Below are 17,654 nucleotides of genomic sequence, written 5' to 3'. Positions count from 1 at the left end.
GACACGCTCTTCAGGCCAAATTCTCTCCTTCTCTCTTTCTTTCTCTCTCTGATAGAGGAATTTCTAAATTCCTTATTGTTTTACAGCCAAAACCAAATTCGCACTCGTTTCTAATTCATTAATGAGGTGTAAGTTAATTAATTATGTATGAAGTAGATCAAGACCAGTCTTAAAAGTCAGGTAAGAGCGTTTAATTCCAGAGAGTACTAAATGCATACACACATTTCCACAGGTTATAAACTGAAAATGACGTCAGCGTTTTCCAAACGTTCTATTTCACAAGCAGAGGGGCCCCCAAGCTCTTGAGCCTTCGCGTTATCAGCACGAAGTCAAGGCCAGTCAGTATAAATCAACATTCTCGACAATCTGGAGATGGCCCGTTCCCACCACCTGGAGATTTGTACAACTGAATGAACTAAGGAACAGACCTTCATTGTTACTAAACTCCTGACTACATTATATACAATTGGGAAAGGGAGCAAGAGAGAAAATTCACATGTACAGTACATTATAGCATTTGGACTAGTCAGTTCTGATTGGAATGTATACATAATTAGTAATTTCAACCATAATTTCCTCTATCACTCTCTCGGAGGACCTGAGCCCTAGGACCATGCCCCAGGACTACCTGACATGATGACTCCTTGCTGTCCCCAGTCCACCTGGCCATGCTGCTGCTCCAGTTTCAACTGTTCTGCCTTATTATTATTCAACCATGCTGGTCATTTATGAACATTTGAACATCTTGGCCATGTTCTGTTATAATCTCCACCCGGCACAGCCAGAAGAGGACTGGCCACCCCACATAGCCTGGTTCCTCTCTAGGTTTCTTCCTAGGTTTTGGCCTTTCTAGGGAATTTTTCCTAGCCACCGTGCTTCTACACCTGCATTGCTTGCTGTTTGGGATTTTAGGCTGGGTTTCTGTACAGCACTTTGAGATATCAGCTGATGTACGAAGAGCTATATAAATAAATTTGATTTGAAATACGGGGAGCTGACACAGGTTGCACGGCTAACATGCACCACAGGGCGACTGTCTTGCCTCTCCAGCCAAACCAACAGCTCTTCCACTTCATTCTCTTCACATTTCGCCAACCACTCATCGAAGGTCTCTATCTCACCCCTCCGTTCATTTTCTCTCAATCTCTCCATCGCTTCCTCCATGGTCTCTGACTCACCCCTCAGCGTCGACGACCACTCCGTGTACCCCACCCTAAAAAATGTTTGGAGGCTGCTGCTTGGGCCTACGTCGTGGCCACGTACCCCAGTGTCGTCGCTGTCCCTCCTTCGCTGCTTCCGCCTGCTTCCATGGCAGGCTTTTGTCTCCTGCCATTATTTCGTCCCAAGTCCAGGATGTCCTCCACTCCTGGCTTTCCTCCCAGGCCAGGATCCCTGCTCCTCCTGGGCACGCTGCTTGGTCCGTGGGTGGTGGGATCTTCTGTCACGAACGTCGTTGTAAACATCGGACCAAAATGCAGCGTGGTTTGGGTTCATCATCTTTTATTATGAGAACCGGCACAAAAAAACAATAAAGAGAAAAGAAACGAATGTACAACTTTGTCGTGCTCAAGGCAACAATACAAAAACAAGATCCCACAACAAACAGGTGGGAAAAGGCTGCCTAAATATGATCCCCAATCAGAGACAACAATAGACAGCTGCCTCTGATTGGGAACCATACCAGGCCAACATAGAAATAACAAAACTAGAATGCCCACCCTAGTCACACCCCGACCTAACCCAAAATAGAGAATAAAGGATCTTTAAGGTCAGGACGTGACAGGTCAGTTAGGATCACCACTTTATTTTAAGAATGTGAAATGTCAGAATAATAGTAGAGTGATTTATTTCAGCTTTTATTTCTTTCATCACATTCTCAGTGGGTCAGAAGTTTACATACACTCAATTAGTATTTGGTAGCATTGCCTTTTAAATTGGTTAGCTTGGGTCAAATGTTTCAGGTGGCCTTCCACAAGCTTCACACAATAAGTTGGGTGAATTTTGGCCCATTCCTCCTGACAGAGCAAGTGTAACTGAGTCAGGTTTGTAGGCTTCCTTGCTCGCACACGCCTTTTCAGTTCTGCCCACAAATGTTCTATGGGATTGAGGTCAGGGCTTTGTGATGGCCACTCCAAGACCTTGACTTTGTTGTCCTTAAGCCATTTTTCCACAACTTTGGAAGTATGCTTGTGGCCATTGTCCATTTGGAAGACCCATTTGCGACCAAGCTTTAACTTCCTGACTGATGTCTTGAGATGTTGCTTCAATATATCCACGTGCACCAGTCCCTCCTGCAGCAAAGCACCCCCACAACATGATTCTGCCACCCCCGTGACTCACGGTTGGGATGGTGTTCTTCGGCTTGCAAGCCTCCCCCTTTTCCTCCAAACATAACGATGGTCATTATGGCCAAGCAGTTCTATTTTTGTTTCATCAGACCAGAGGACATTTCTCCAAAAAGTATGATCTTTGTCCCCATGTGCAGTTGCAAACTGTAATCTTGCTTTTTTTATGGTCGTTTTGGAGCAGTGGCTTCTTCCTTGCTGAGCGGCCTTTCAGGTTATGTCGATATAGGACTCGCTTTACTGTGGATATAGTCACTTTTGTACCTGTTTCTTCTAGCATCTTCACAAGGTATTTTGCTGCTGTTCTGGGATTGATTTGCACTTTTCGTACCAAACTACGTTCATCTCTAGGAGACAGAACGCGTCTCCTTCCTGAGCGATATGACGGCTGCGTGGTCCCATGGTGTTTATATTTGCGTACTATTGTTTGTATAGATGAACGTGTTACCTTCAGGCATTTGGGAATTTCTCCCAAGGATGAACCAAAACCAGAAGGTTTTGGCTGATTTTTATTTTTATTTTCCCATGATGTCAAGCAAAGAGGCACTGAGTTTGAAGGTAGGCCTTGAAATACATCCACAGGTACACCTCCAATTGACTCAAATGATGTCAATTAGCCTATCGGAAGCTTCTAAAGCCACAACATAATTTTCTGGAATTTTCCAAGCTGTTTAAAGGCACAGTCAACTTAGTGTATGTACACTTCTGACCCACTGGAATTGTGATACAGTGAATTACAAGTGAAATAATCTGTCTGTAAAAAGTTGTTGGAAAAATGACTTGTGTCATGCACAAAGTAGATGTCCTAACCGACTTGCCAAAAGTATAGTTTGTTAACAAGGAATGTGTGGAGTGGTTGAAAAACGAGTTTTAATGACTCCAACCTAAGTGTATGGTAACTTCCGACTTCAACTGTATGTTTACAGTATAATTCATATTATCTGTAAGTGATTTTATTTGTGTTACTTTTGAGTGAAATCCTTTCTACTTTGGCATTTGATCCCAATTCAGAGACCAAGAACCAAGCTCACTTTACCGTGGTCGAATGTTTGACAATCATTCCATTTACTCTTTTCCATAGAAATAGAAAGGCCTGCATCATGTACATTGATGGTTATAGTTAGCATTTATTGTGCCTTTCTGAAATGATGTACATAGTTAGAGCTGGTAAGTGGACAGGAGATATCAACCTGGGACTGTAGTAGGTTAAGAAAGAATAACAGCCTCCTTGTCTCTGTCCTTCAGAGCCACTACTGTTCTGGGCTACTTGCCACAGGAACTACTGGGGACGTCTTGTTATGAGTACTTCCACCAGGACGACATGCAACACCTCACAGAGACACATAGGAAAGGTAATGGAGAATAGTTTGGTTGTCTTTCGTATCTACATATGGGTGAGAACCATATGTTCTCCAGGTGCTCAAACAGATATGAATTATATTTCGGTTGCACTTTATTTCGGGTTACAGAAAATGACCAGGTTCTTACCTTTGTCGCATGGTAAAATGGTAATTACACCATAATACCCTGTGCATTACTTGTTTTTTATTGGGGGTGGGGGTGACATTTCAGTGATAGAGGTGTTGTTTTGTGTCTCAACAGTTCTCCGTAGTAAAGAGAAGATTGAGACCAGCTGCTACAAGTTCAAAACAAAACTTGGCTCCTTCATCATGCTTCAAAGTCAGTGGTTTAGTTTTATAAACCCTTGGACCAAAGAAGTGGAGTTTATTGTGTCAACAAACCGAGTTTTGTAAGTGCTTTTTCACATTAGGTCTAGATTGTGGGTTGGCCTCCCGGGTGGCGCAGTGGTTGCTGTGCCACCAGGGACTCTGGGTTCGCGCCCAGGCTCTGTCGTAACCGGCCGCGACCGGGAGGTCCGTGGGGCGACGCACAATTGGCCTTGCGTCGTCGTCTGGGTTCGGGAGGGTTTGGCCGGTAGAGATATCCTTGTCTCATCGCGCACCAGCGACTCCTGTGGCGGGCCGGGCGCAGTGCGCACTAACCAAGGTTGCCAGGTGCACAGTGTTTTCTCCGACACATTGGTGCGGCTGGCTTCCGGGTTGGATGCGCGCTGTGTTAAGAAGCAGTGCGGCTTGGTTGGGTTGTGTATCGGAGGACAGGAGTTGAGACAAGATAGTAGCTACTAAAACAATTGGATACCACGAAATTGGGGAGAAAAAGGGGTAAAATTCAATAACAAAAAAAATAGATTGTGGGTTGAATAATCTATAATGATATTCAGTAAAAATACATTTAATTTAATTATCTGCTTCAAATCAAGACACAATTTCAGTCAAAATTGTCCCATTTTGGACCCAAAATGTAGCTGCTGTTCGAGAGTCCTCAGCGTTGTACTAATGACATCATACAAGGGATGTACAATGATTTGTCGTCTGTTCCCTCTCCACACAAGGGGACCTGGTCAGACAGAAACTGAACAGCCGAGCAGCTCCGAGCTGTTGGACGGTAAGGAAAGGAATATTCGTCCTGGTCATTCTGGATATAGTTTGGGTGTTTTTGACCGACATCCGATCACTGTCCTGACCCCTCCCTCTGTTACAGAAGAGAGAAAACGTACTATCCTTATCCCTGGCATCTCCAGTGGCATGGCCACTATGATCTACTCTGACAGCATAGGGACCCAGATAGCAAATGAGCTCTTGGACTCCAACAGGTTTGTTGCATGTATTATGGCATTGTAATCCAAGATGGCGTAGCAGTCAGACGTATTTGTCCTTCGTCTTGTCATGTCCCATGTATATATATTTTTCTTCGCATATCTTTTTATATTTTTCGAAACCCATACTCTCTTGCAACCCGCCTCACCCAATGTGGTGTGGACCTGCTTTTTCTCTAACATATTTTTCTTTGCCTCTTACTGGAATCTCTCCAACATAAACTTGCCAGCTAACAGTCATCAGCTAACCTTTGTACAACGCGATTCAACCAGAGCATACCGGACCTATTTTTTTCTCTCCATGTCCCCGGATTCCTATCGCAAGCTTTGAACCTTCTCACCTTCCGACCTTCGCAGCTAACATCCCCTGAATGCTAGCTGTCTAGAGCACAACGGACTGTTGGCTTACGAGGCCCATCGAATACATTTGATGGGCTAGCGGTCATCAGCTACCTTTATCCCGGACAACTCTCGCCAGTCTGTACAGCGTTACTCAAACCAGAGCTAGTCTGACTTATTCTTCTCGATATCTCCGGATTCCTACCGCAAGCTCTGAACCTATTTTTTATTTTTTTAAAAACATTTTTATTATGATTTTTAAATATTTTTTTCCCACCTGGAATTATAGCAGCTAACGACCCCTGAACGCACAGCCGCTAATCTGCGGCCTGCTAGCTATCTTAACCATATTGGACTGTTGACTTAAGAGACCCTTCGGACATATTTCTTCGGCCACTATACATATTTTGCCAATTGGCCTGGTTTACCACACGGCCCTGCTGATCCGTCCGCTGATGTAACTGCACGAGGGGGGCACAACAGACTTCCCTCCGTCGCGTCATCCCCCTAAGGCCTTTCTGTTAGCCTGCTAGCCCCGTGCCGCTAGCTGCTTGAAGCCACGCACTGGACTTGTATGATCACCCGGCTACGCATGCCTTTCCCTAACGTCACCATGCCGTGTCGATTGCTGTTCTGGTTTGTAACTATTGTTTCATTTCACTGTAGAGCCTCTAGCACTGCTCAACACGCCTCGGCTAACAATTTAGTTCCACCCCCACACACGCAGTGACATCACCTGGTTTAAATGCTATTTCTAGAGACAATACCTCTTTCATTACCACTATATGCACAGGTTTACCCCCACTGTATTCACATCCTACTATACCTTTATCTGTACATTATGCCTTGAATATATTCTACCTTGTCCATAAATCTGCTCCTTTTACTCTCTGTTCTGAATGTACTAGGCGTCCAGTTCTGTTAGCCTTTAGCCGTACCCTTATTCTACTCCTCTGTTCCTCCAGTGATGTAGAGGTTAATCCAGGCCCTGCAGTGTCTACCCCCACTCCCATCCCCCAGGCTCTCTCATTTGTTGACTTCTTCAACCGTAAAAGCCTTGGTTTCTAACTAACGTAAAAGCCTTGATTCCTAACTATAACATTTTCCGCCAAGATAGAACTGCCAAAGGGGGCAGTGTTGCAATTTACTGCAAAGATAACCTGCAGAGTTCTGTCTTACTATCCAGGTCTGTACTCAAACAATTTGAGCTTCTACTTCTAAAAATGAACCTTTCCAGAAACAAGTCTCTCACCATTGCCGCTTGCTATAGACCACCCTCTGCACCCAGCTGTGCCCTCGACACCATATGTGATTTGATTGCCCCCCCATCTATCTTCTGAGCTCGTGCTACTAGGTGACCTAAACTGTGACATGCTTAACACCCCGGCCATCCTACAATCTAAGCTTGATGCCCTCAATCTCACACAATTTATCAATGAACCTACCAGATATAACCCCAAATCCGCAAACAGGGGCACCCTCATAATATCATCCTAACTAACTCACCCTCCAAATACACCTCTGCTGTTTTCAACCAAGATCTCGGCGATCACTGCCTCATTGCCTGCATCTGTAATGGGTCTGCGAGCAAACGACCACCCCTCATCACTGTCAAACGCTCCCTAAAACACTTCTGCGAGCAAGCCTTTCTAATCGACCTGGCCGGGGTATCCTGGAAGGACATTGACCTCATCCCGACAGTAGAGGATGCCTGGTTATTCTTTAAAAGTGCCTTCCTCACCATCTTAAATAGGCATGCCCCATTCAAAAAATGTAGAACCAGAAATAGATATAGCCCTTGGTTCACTCCAGACCTGTCTGCCCTTGACCAGCACAAAAACATCCTGTGGCGTTCTGCATTAGCATCGAATAGCCCCCGTGATATGCAACTTTTCAGGGAAGTTAGGAAACAATATACACAGGCAGTTAGGAAAGCTAAGGCTAACTGTTGCAAACAGAAATTTGCATCCTGCAGTACAAACTCAAAAAAGTTCTGGGACACTGTAAAGTCCATGGAGAATAAGAGCACCTCCTCCTACCCACTGCTCTGAGGCTAGGAAACACTGTTACCAGCGATAAATCCACTATAATTGAGAATTTCAATAAGCATTTCTCTACGGCTGGCCATGCTTTCCAGCTGGCTACCCCTACCCCGGTCAACTGCCCGGCACCCTCCACAGCAACCCGCCCAAGCCCCCACCATTTCTCCTTCACCCATATCCAGATAGCTGATGTTCTGAAACAGCTGCAAAATCTGGACCCCTACAAATCAGCCGGGCTAGACCATCTGGACCCTCTCTTTCTTAAATTGTCTGCCGAAATTGTTGCAATCCCTATTACTAGCCTGTTCAACCTCTCTTTTGTATTGTCTGAGATTCCCAAAGATTGGAAAGCTGCCGCAGTCATCCCCCTCTTCAAAGGGGAAGACACTCTAGACCCAAACTGCTACAGACCTATATCTATCCTACCCTGCATCTCTAAGGTCTTCGAAAGCAAAGTTAACAAACAGATTACTGACCATTTTGAATCACATCGTACCTTCTTCGCTATGCAATGTGGTTTCCGAGCTGGTCATGGGTGCACCTCAGCCACGCTCAAGGTCCTTAACGATATCATAACCACCATCGATAAGAGACATTACTGTGCAGCTGTATTCATCAACCTGGCCAAGGCTTTTGACTCTGTCAATCACCACATTCTTATTGGCAGACTCAACAGCCTTGGTTTCTCAAATGATTGCCTCGCCTGGTTCACCAACTACTACTCTGATAGAGCTCAGTGTCTCAAATCGGAGGGCCTGTTGTCCGGACCTCTTGCAGTCTCTATGGGGGTGCCACAGGGTTCAATTCTCGGGCCGACTCTCTTCTATGTATACATCAATGATGTCGCTCTTGCCGCTGGCGATTCTCTAATCCACCTCTACGCAGATGACACCATTCTGTATACTTCTGGCCCTTCTTTGGACACTGTGTTAACTAACCTCCAGACGAGCTTCAATGCCATACAACTCTCCTTCCGTCACCTCCAACTGCTCTTAAACGCAAATAAAACTAAATGCATGCTATTCAACCGATCATTGCCCGCACCTGCCCGCCCATCCAGCATCACTACTCTGGACGGTTCTGACTTAGAATAGATGGATAACTACAAATACCTAGGTGTCTGGCTAGACTGTAAACACTCCTTCCAGACTCACATTAAGCATCTCCAATCCAAAATTAAATCTAAAATCGGCTTCCTATTTCGCAAAAAGCTTCCTTCACTCATGCTGCCAAACATACCCTCGTAAAACTGACCATCCTACCGATCCTCGACTTCAGCGATGTCATCTATAAAAAAGCCCCCAACACTCTACTCAGCAAACTGGATGTAGTCTATCACAGTGCCATCCGTTTTGTCACCAAAGCCCCATATACTACCCACCACAGTGACTTGTACACTCATTGGCTGGCCCTCACTTCCTACTCGTCGCCAAACCCACTGGCTACAGGTTATCTACAAGTCTCTGCTAGGTAAAGCCCCGCCCTATCTCAGCTCTCTGGTCACCATAGCAGCACCCACTCGTAGCACACGTTCCAGCAGGTATCTCACTGGTCACCCCCAAAGCCAATTCCTCCTTTGGTCGCCTTTCCTTCTAGTTCTCTGCTGCCACTGACTGGAACGAACTGCAAAAATCATTGAAGCTGGAGATTCCCTTCTCCCTCACTAGCTTTAAGAACCAGCTGTCAGAGCAGCTCACAGATCACTGCACCTGTACATAGCCCATCTGTATACAGCCCATCTATCTACCTCATTCCCATACTGTATTTATTTATTTTGCTCCTTTTGCACCACAGTATCTCTACTTGCACATCCATCTTATGCACATCTACCATTCCAGTGTTTAATTGCCATATTGTAATTACTTCGCCACTATGGCCTATTTATTGCCTTAACTCCCTTATTTGACCTTATTTGCACTCACTGTATATAGACTTTGTTTTCTTTTTTCTACTCTATTATTGACTGTATGTTTTGTTCATTCCAAGTGTAACTCTGTGTTGTTGTGTGTCGAACTGCTATGCTTTATCTTGGCCAGGTCGCAGTTGCAAATTAGAACTTGTTCTCAACTAGCTTACCTGGTTAAATAAAGGTGAAATGAATAAATCAAATAAAATTGTTTTCAATAGCATTGTTTTTACAGAGCTTTCTGGTACTTGTACAGTCAGCTTACATCGTTTTTTGTTTTATTGGCTCCTGAACATTTTGTTACATTTGTTCTGCTTTCTTCCACCGCCTAAATGTCTCTGTTGCATAGACAATGTCTCTGTCTGTGCAGGGTCAATTGTTCTCCATCAATTGGAACCTCCAGTCCCTTCTGTCCATCTCAGGACAGGTCTCCAATGGTCTCCTCTCATGCCAACGTGAGTTGCAAAACCTAACGTCCCTTCTCATCCTACATTGTCTTTAGGGCCCTGAATGGAACTTTGTATCAAAAAATCTATGGAGCAAAGATGTTCTGTATTATTATGTACCCACTTGTCCTCTTGCAGATGCCAAATGAGGAGGTGACTGACTCCGATACAGTGAGCAAGTCTGGATCAGAGTCTGCTTCAAAGGGGGCCACATACGCTGGCAGCAACACACATATGGACACAGGTAGTTACCATTCAAAATCCTATACAAAGTCATTTTTTATTAAAAACATCTATTTCGCCTTTATTTAACCAGTTAGGCCAGTTGAGAACAAGTTCTCATTTACAACTGCGACCTGGCCAATATAAAGCAAAGAAGTGCAACACAAACAACATAGAGTTACACACGGGATAAACAAATGTACAATCAATAACACAATAGAAAAATCTATATACAGAGTGTGCAAATGTAGTAATACTAGGGAGGTAAGGCAATAAATAGGCTATAGTGGTGAAATAATTACAATTTAGCAATTAAACACTGGAGTGATAGTGCAGAATATGAATGTGCAAGTAGAGATCCTGGGGTGCAAAGGAGCAAAAAAATGAATAACAATATGGGGATGAGGTAGTTGGGTGGGCTATTTACAGATGGGCTGTGTACAGGTGCAGTGATCGGTAAGATGCTCTGACAGCTGATGTTTAAAGTTAGTGAGGGAGATATAGACTCTAGCTTCAGTGATTTTTGCAATTCATTCCAGTCATTGGCAGCAGAGAACTGGAAGGAAAGGCGGCCAAACGAGGAGTTGGCTTTGTGGAGGACCAGTGAAAAATACTTGCTGGAGCGAGTGCTACGGGTGGGTGCTGCTATGGTGACCAGTGAGCTGAGATAAGGCGGGCTTTACCTAGCAAAAACGTATAGATGACCTGGAGCCAGTCGGTTTGGCGACGAATATGAAGTGAGGGCCAGCCAACGAGAACATACAGGTCGCAGTGGTGGGTAGTATATGGGGCTTTGGTGACAAAACGGATGGCACTGTGATAGACTACATCCAATTTGCTGAGTAGAGTGTTGGAGGCTATTTTGTAAATGACATCGCCGAAGTCAAGGATATGTAGGATAGTCAGATTTACGAGGGTATGTTTGGCAGCATGAGCGAAGGATGCTTTTTTACGAAATAGGAAGCTGATTCTAGATTTAATTTTGGATTGGAGAGGCTTAATGTGAGTCTGGAAGGAGAGTTTACAGTCTAACATTGATCAGTGATCGGTTGAAGAGCATACATGTAGTTTTGCTTGCATTTTAGAGCAGTTGGAGGCCATGGAAGGAGTGTTGTATGGCATTGAAGCTCATCTGGAGGTTTGTTAACACAGTGTCCAAAGAAGGGCCAGAAGTATACAGAATGGTGTCGTCTGCATAGAGGTGGATCAGCGAATCACCAGCAGCAAGAGCGACATCATTGATGAATACGGAGAAAAGAGTCGGCCCAAGAATTTAACCCTATGGCACTCCCATAGAGACTGCCAGAGGTCCGGACATCAGGCCCTCCGATTGCATGACACAAGTCATTTTCCCAACAATTGTTTACAGACGGATTATTTCACTTATAATTCACTGTATCCCAATTAAAGTTGGTCAGAAGTTTACATACACCAAGTTCACTGTGCCTTTAAACAGCTTGGAAAATTCCAGAAAATGATGGCTTTAGAAACTTCTTATATGCTAAATGACATAATTTGAGTCAATTGGAGGTGTACCTGTGGATGTATTTCAAGGCCTATCTTAACTCAGTGCCTCTTTGCTTGACATCATGGGAAAATCTAAAGAAATCAGCCAAGACCTCTGAAAAAAATGATGGACCTCCACAAGTCTGGTTCATCCTTGGGAGCAATTTCCAAAGGCCTGAAGGAACCACGTTCATCTATACAGACAATAGTACGCAAGTATAAACACCATGGGACCACGCAGCCGCCATACAGCTCAGGAAGGAGACGCGTTCTGTCTCCTAGAGATGAATGTACTTTGGTACGAAAAGTGCAAATCAATCCCAGAACATCAGCAAAAGACCTTGTGAAGATGCTGGAGGAAACAATCTATATCCACAGTAAAACGAGTCCTATATCGACATAACCTGAAAGGCCGCTCAGCAAGGAAGAAGCCACTGCTCCAAAATCGCCATAAAAAAGCCAGACTACGGTTTGCAACTGCACATGGGGACAAAGATCATACTTTTTGGAGAAATGTTCTCTGGTCTGATGAAACAAAAATATAACTGTTTGGCCACTCCTGGTACAGGAGGGGACTGAGCACGCACCCCTGGGGAGCTCCAATGTTGAGGATCAGTGTGGCAGATGTGTTGCTACCTACTATCACCACCTGGGGGGCGGCCTGTCAGGAAGTGCAGGATCCAGTTGCAGAGGGAGGTGTTTCGTCACAGGTTCCTTAGCTTGGTGCTGAGCTTTGAGGGCACTATGGTGTTGAATGCTGAGCTGTAGTCAATGGGCAGCATTCTCACATGGGTGTTCCTTTGTCCAGGTGGGAAAGGGCATTGTGGAGTGCAATAGAGATTGCATCATCTGTGGATCTGTTTGCGCGGTATGCAGATTGGAGTGGGTCTAGGGTTTCTGGGATAATGGTGTTGATGTGAGCCATTACCAGCCTTTCAAAGCACTTCATGGCTACGGACGTGAGTGCTACGGGTCGGTAGTCATTTAGGCAGGTTGCCTTTGTGTTCTTGGGCACGGGGACTATCGTGGTCTGTTTGAAGCATGTTGGTATTACAGACTCAATCAGGAACATGTTGAAAATGTCAGTGAAGACACCTGTCAGTTGGTCAGCACATGCCCGGAGCACATGTCCTGGTAATCCGTCTAGCCTCGCAACCTTGTGTATGTTGACATTTAACCTGTTACTCCTACCCCCTACTTTTTTGAACATTCTGTTAAAAATCGTGCAACATTTCAGCGCCCTGCTGCTCATGCCAGTAATATAGTATATGCATATGATTAGTATGTGTGGATAGAAAACACTCAGATGTTTATAAAACTGGTTAAATCACGGCTGTGACTATAACAGAACGTGCGTTTCATCGGAAAGTGCAGGAAAATCTGATCACTGAAAATGGAAAAATATATCCATGCGCGACTTGAACCCATTGATAAAGGTGAACCACATTTAATGGGGCTGAGGTTGCAATACCTACAGATTCCACACGTTGTCTAGAGTCTTGTCATTTGCCTACTATTTGTTTCTTGGTCAAACAGACGCAAGGCAGCGCATTTCTTCCGGTCTCCGACCGGATATTTTGGTTGAGATTTACCCGGACATTATTTCCAGACGGACAGCTAAAGAATATACTTCGCCTCGTGATCAATTTGATCGCTTATTATCGTTTACTAATACCTAAAGTTGCATTACAAAAGTATTTCGAAGTGTTTTGTGAAAGTTTATAGTCGACTTTTTTAATTTTAAAAAATGACGTTACAAGACGCTATTTTTTTCCGTTTATCACACAGTCTTCATAGATCGATATCTAGGCTATATATGGACCGATTTAATCGAAAAAAAGACCCAATAGTGATTATGGGACATCTAGGAGTGCCAACAAAGAAGATGGTCAAAGGTAATGAATGTTGTATATTTTATTTGTGCGGTTTGTGTAGCGACGACTATGCTAATTATTTTGTTTACGTCCCCTGCGGGTCTTTTGGGGTGTTACATGCTATCAGATAATAGCTTCTCATGCTTTCGCTGAAAAGCATTTTAAAAATCTGACTTGTTGCCTGGATTCACAACGAGTGTAGCTTTAATTCAATACCCTGCATGTGTATTTTATTGAACGTTTGAGTTTTAACTAGTACTATTAGCATTTAGCGTAGCGCATTTGCATTTCCAGATGTCTAGATGGGACGCCTGCGTGTCAGGTAGGAGCAAGAGGTTAAAGGTCTTACTCACGTCGGCTACGGAAAGCGTGATCACACAGTCGTCCGGACCAGCTGATGCTCTCATGTATGCCTCCGTGTTACTTGCCTCGAAGCGAGCATACAAGTGATTTTGCTCGTCTGGTAGGCTCGTGTCACTGGGCAGCTTGCGGCTGTGCTTCGCTTTGTAGTCTGTAATACTTTGCAAGCCCTGCCACATCCGACGAGCGTCGGAGCTGGTGTAGTATGATTCAATCTTAGCCCTGTATTGACGCTTTGCCTGTTTGATGGTTCGGCGCAGAGCATAGCGGGATTTCTTGTAAGCTTCTGGGTTAGAGTCCCGCACCTTGAAAGCGGCAGCTCTACCCTTTAGCTCAGTGCGAATGTTCCCTGTAATCCATGACTTCTGGTTGGGGTATGTATGTACAGTCACTGTGGGCACGACGTCCTCAATGCACTTTTTGATAAAGCCAGTGACTGATGTGGTGTATTCCTCAATGTCATCGGAAGAATCCCGGAACATGTTCCAGTCTGTGATAGCAAAGCAGTCCTGTAGTTTAGCATCTGCTTCATCTGACCATTTTTTTATAGACCGTGCTTCCTGCTGGTGCTTCCTGCTTTTAATTTTAGCTTGTAAGCAGGAATCAGGATGATAGAGTTGTGGTCGGATTTACCAAATGGAAGGCGAGGGAGAGCTTTGTACGCGTCTCTGTGTGTGGAGTACAGGTGATCTAGAATTTGTTTTCCCTCTGGTTGCACATTTAACATGTTGATAGAGATTTGGTAGAACTGATTTAAGTTTCCCTGCATTAAAGTCTCTGGCAACCAGGATCGCCGCCTCTGGGTGAGTGGTTTCCTGTTGGCTTATTTCCTTATAGAGCTGACTGAGTGCGGTCTTAGTGCCAGCATCTGTCTGTGGTGGTAAATAAACAGCCACGAAAAGTATAGCTGAGAACTCTCTAGGCAAGTAGTGTGGCCTGCAGTTTATCACAATATACTCTACTTCAGGCGAGCAAAATCTAGAGACTTCCTTAGATTTATTGCACCAGCTGTTGTTTACAAATATGCACAGATCCCCCCCTCGTCTTACCGGAGTGTGCTGTCCTATCCTGCCGGTGCAGCGTGTATCCCGCTAGCTGAATATCCATGTCGTCATTCAGCCACGATTCCGTGAAGCATAGGATATTACAGTTTTTGATGTCCCGTTGGTAGGATATTCATGATCGTACCTCGTCTAGTTTGTCCAATGATTGCACATTGGCGAGTAATATTGACGGTAACGGTAGCTTTCCTAGTTGCCTTCTGCAGGTCCCGACGAGGCATCCGGCTCTTCGTCCTCTATGTCTTTTCCTTTTGCGGATGTCTGCCCTGTGGGGTGTTTGGAGAATATCGAGTCCCGCTTGTTGTTGAAGAAATCTTTGTCTAATCTGAGGTGAGTGATCGCTGTCCTGATATCCAGCTCTTTTCTTCCGTAAGATACGGTTGCAGAAACATTACGTACAAAATCATTTACAAATATCGCGAAAAAAACCCACATAATAGCACAATTGGTTAGGAGACCGTAAAACGGCGGCCATCTCCTCCGGCACCATTTGGCTTATTTGGCTAAGGTGTATGTAAACTTCCATCTTCAACTGTATGACTAACATAACTTTGTGTATTGGTTCATTTTAATGACAGCCCATTCTCCCCCAGGAGAGAGCTCCCAGATGAACCTGGACAGCATGGTGGGACCCGGCCTCGGTATCCTGAGCAACAACGAGGCTGCCATGGCCGTCATCATGAGCCTGCTGCAGACTGATGCCAACCTGGGGGACGCAGTAGACTTTGACAACATGCACTGGTCTCACTAGCATAGATTCAAATGCCATGAATTCAGGAGAAGAATTTAGATTCCAATTCAAGATTTGAAAAATGCTATTTATTCCTATCTACATTACTTCATTTATTTATTTAAGCATTTTCAAAGAGGATTTCTACCAATTCCTGAATTGGGATTTCAATTCACTTCCAGAATTGAAATGGAATTGACCCCCAACTCCATCAGTCCTTAACTCTGTAGTTTATGGTTAGACAAACTCCATCCAGGGACTATTTTCATGTGCTCCGCTACCAATGAAACAGATTTATGTGCTTCTGAGGAACTTCTACAGCTCTCTGTTTAAGTTTCAGCAGGAGAAATCCAGCCTGAACTAAGATCAGCAAACTCTTTGGTGGCTTGCACAGCTGGTTCAAGTGGTGGGGATTTTTTTAATCAATGTTTCAATGTAACTGAATGTGTACTAAAACCACCCGAGTTTTCCTTTATCTGAGGGGTCACAGATCGATACCAGTTCGGTTCCCGCAGGTGTGAAAGTGATCAACCCAAATTCCAAGGGAGTGGACAAAGGCATAGGTTAATCAATTACAAAGTATATTAAGTTTGAACACTGATCACTTGTGTGAATAAATTGAAATGAAACATTACAACTGTGTCTTCACTCAAATTGTCATTGTCTGTTATTACAAAGTGAAATTGTATATTGTTCTTTTTGCTCTTGCGTTGTAGGCTTCTGTGTAGATGAATCAATATGGCTGCCATGTCTATTGTAAAGACAACAGCATACCTTTTTCTGAAGTCACTCAGAAATAGAGCTGCTTCTTTTGAAATGTTTTCATTTACACTGAAACAGAACACCCTGAAGATGCACCTGCAGGGATGTGATGGAGGCTAAACGCTCAGAAACACTTTTGTATTTTGTGAAAAGCATTTACACATTTATTATGCAACGTTGGCGTTCTTAGCAATAGCGTGTGCGTTGCCTATCCTAGAGGAACACAATGGAAATAAGCTCTCAGGCTTTATTATGTTTTGTCCTCAATGGTTTTAAGTATCTGGTCTTCAACTTTTTAATGATCAAATAAAATACTCACTGCCCGTCACCACAACCAGCGTTCAGCGCTTCCTCACGTTAATGCTTTACCACTACATCCCTGTGCATCGGAGCTTATACAAACACATCCTAGTTTGTTTGAAATGTGTAGGTGTGAAACAATCCAGTCAAGGAAAACAATGCTTGCAAACAACCTCGCTTCAGCAAACTATTGTGAAAGCCTCTTTAGTCCCAGAACCAATCTCAATACCGTGTCTGCTTTTACTATGAACAGAGCATTACTTTCTGTGTGAAGTTTGCACATCTTCCAAATACTTAAAATCCAAGTGTATGAAAAGTCTCTGTTGCTGGGATCCAATCTAAATGCAGTGTACATTTTGTTCTGCAATTGTGATTGCCACTTGAGGGACAAAAAGGACAAATATCAGTGAATCCATAAAGACTTGAATTGCAATGGTGTGCACTCCTGCAGTATTGATTTTTGTTTAACTTTTTGGGTGAGGAAAATCATGGCTTCATGTGCAAAGAATCAAGTAATCTGGCACAGATAAGCCAATTAATTGGCTGCATGTCAAACTTTGATATTCTTTGGCTCTGACCAATGTATCCACGTAATGCAATTAAACATTAAAAACAAATCTGAACCCATTAACAAAGTTTAATATGAAATGTTTTTATCTTGAAAGTTTGTAAATGTCATTTATAGGCATGACTTAAATATAGAACATCTGAAAACAGCATTTCAACTCAGATGAAATATAAATAAATATGTATGTGAATGCAATAGTTATCAAGAGTAATTGTCGCTAGGAGTACTATGGTCCTTACACTACCATCTTCCTTTAGAAAGTGAGTCCCTCTGCTTAAGTCCCTTGTGCTCGTACTGATGGGAAATCATTTTTATGACCTCTCAGCAGCGCTATCCCACTTCTGACACCCAATGTAGTTAATTCAGGGGGTACCGACCAAGATTTGATCCCGGTCCCTGTCAGTTCAACACCTTAGCCAATACTGTATGTGTGTGCCACCTAAATGATGTCTCCCATAGAGATGCATATGTGTTGACTTAACAGACAATTTTAAAATAATTGGCTCAGTTTGTAGA

The 17,654-nt window shown here is 43.9% G+C and overlaps 2 protein-coding genes across 8 annotated transcripts in view; one reads left to right on the top strand and one right to left on the bottom strand.

The window, feature by feature from the left end:
* Positions 1–16,145, top strand: part of LOC118366387 (aryl hydrocarbon receptor nuclear translocator-like protein 2) — a 29,290-nt gene extending 13,145 nt beyond the window's left edge. For all 7 annotated transcript variants that reach the window (XM_035749015.2, XM_035749017.2, XM_035749013.2 and 4 more), the window contains exons 11-17: positions 3,591–3,697; positions 3,948–4,095; positions 4,759–4,811; positions 4,908–5,019; positions 9,680–9,764; positions 9,894–9,999; positions 15,372–16,145. In XM_035749015.2, coding sequence (XP_035604908.2) covers positions 3,591–3,697; positions 3,948–4,095; positions 4,759–4,811; positions 4,908–5,019; positions 9,680–9,764; positions 9,894–9,999; positions 15,372–15,529 — 769 coding nt within the window. In that variant the 3' untranslated portion in view covers positions 15,530–16,145. The remainder of the gene's footprint in view (positions 1–3,590; positions 3,698–3,947; positions 4,096–4,758; positions 4,812–4,907; positions 5,020–9,679; positions 9,765–9,893; positions 10,000–15,371) is intronic.
* The window catches only part of LOC118366394 (FGFR1 oncogene partner 2 homolog), a 112,468-nt gene that overhangs the window by 36,865 nt on the left and 57,949 nt on the right, over positions 1–17,654 (bottom strand). The gene's annotated exons all lie outside the window — the stretch shown is intronic.

The sequence above is a fragment of the Oncorhynchus keta genome, chromosome 33, assembly GCF_023373465.1.
Source record: "Oncorhynchus keta strain PuntledgeMale-10-30-2019 chromosome 33, Oket_V2, whole genome shotgun sequence".
In the NCBI taxonomy this organism is placed as follows: domain Eukaryota; kingdom Metazoa; phylum Chordata; class Actinopteri; order Salmoniformes; family Salmonidae; genus Oncorhynchus; species Oncorhynchus keta.
This window is presented reverse-complemented; position numbering and strand designations above follow the sequence as displayed.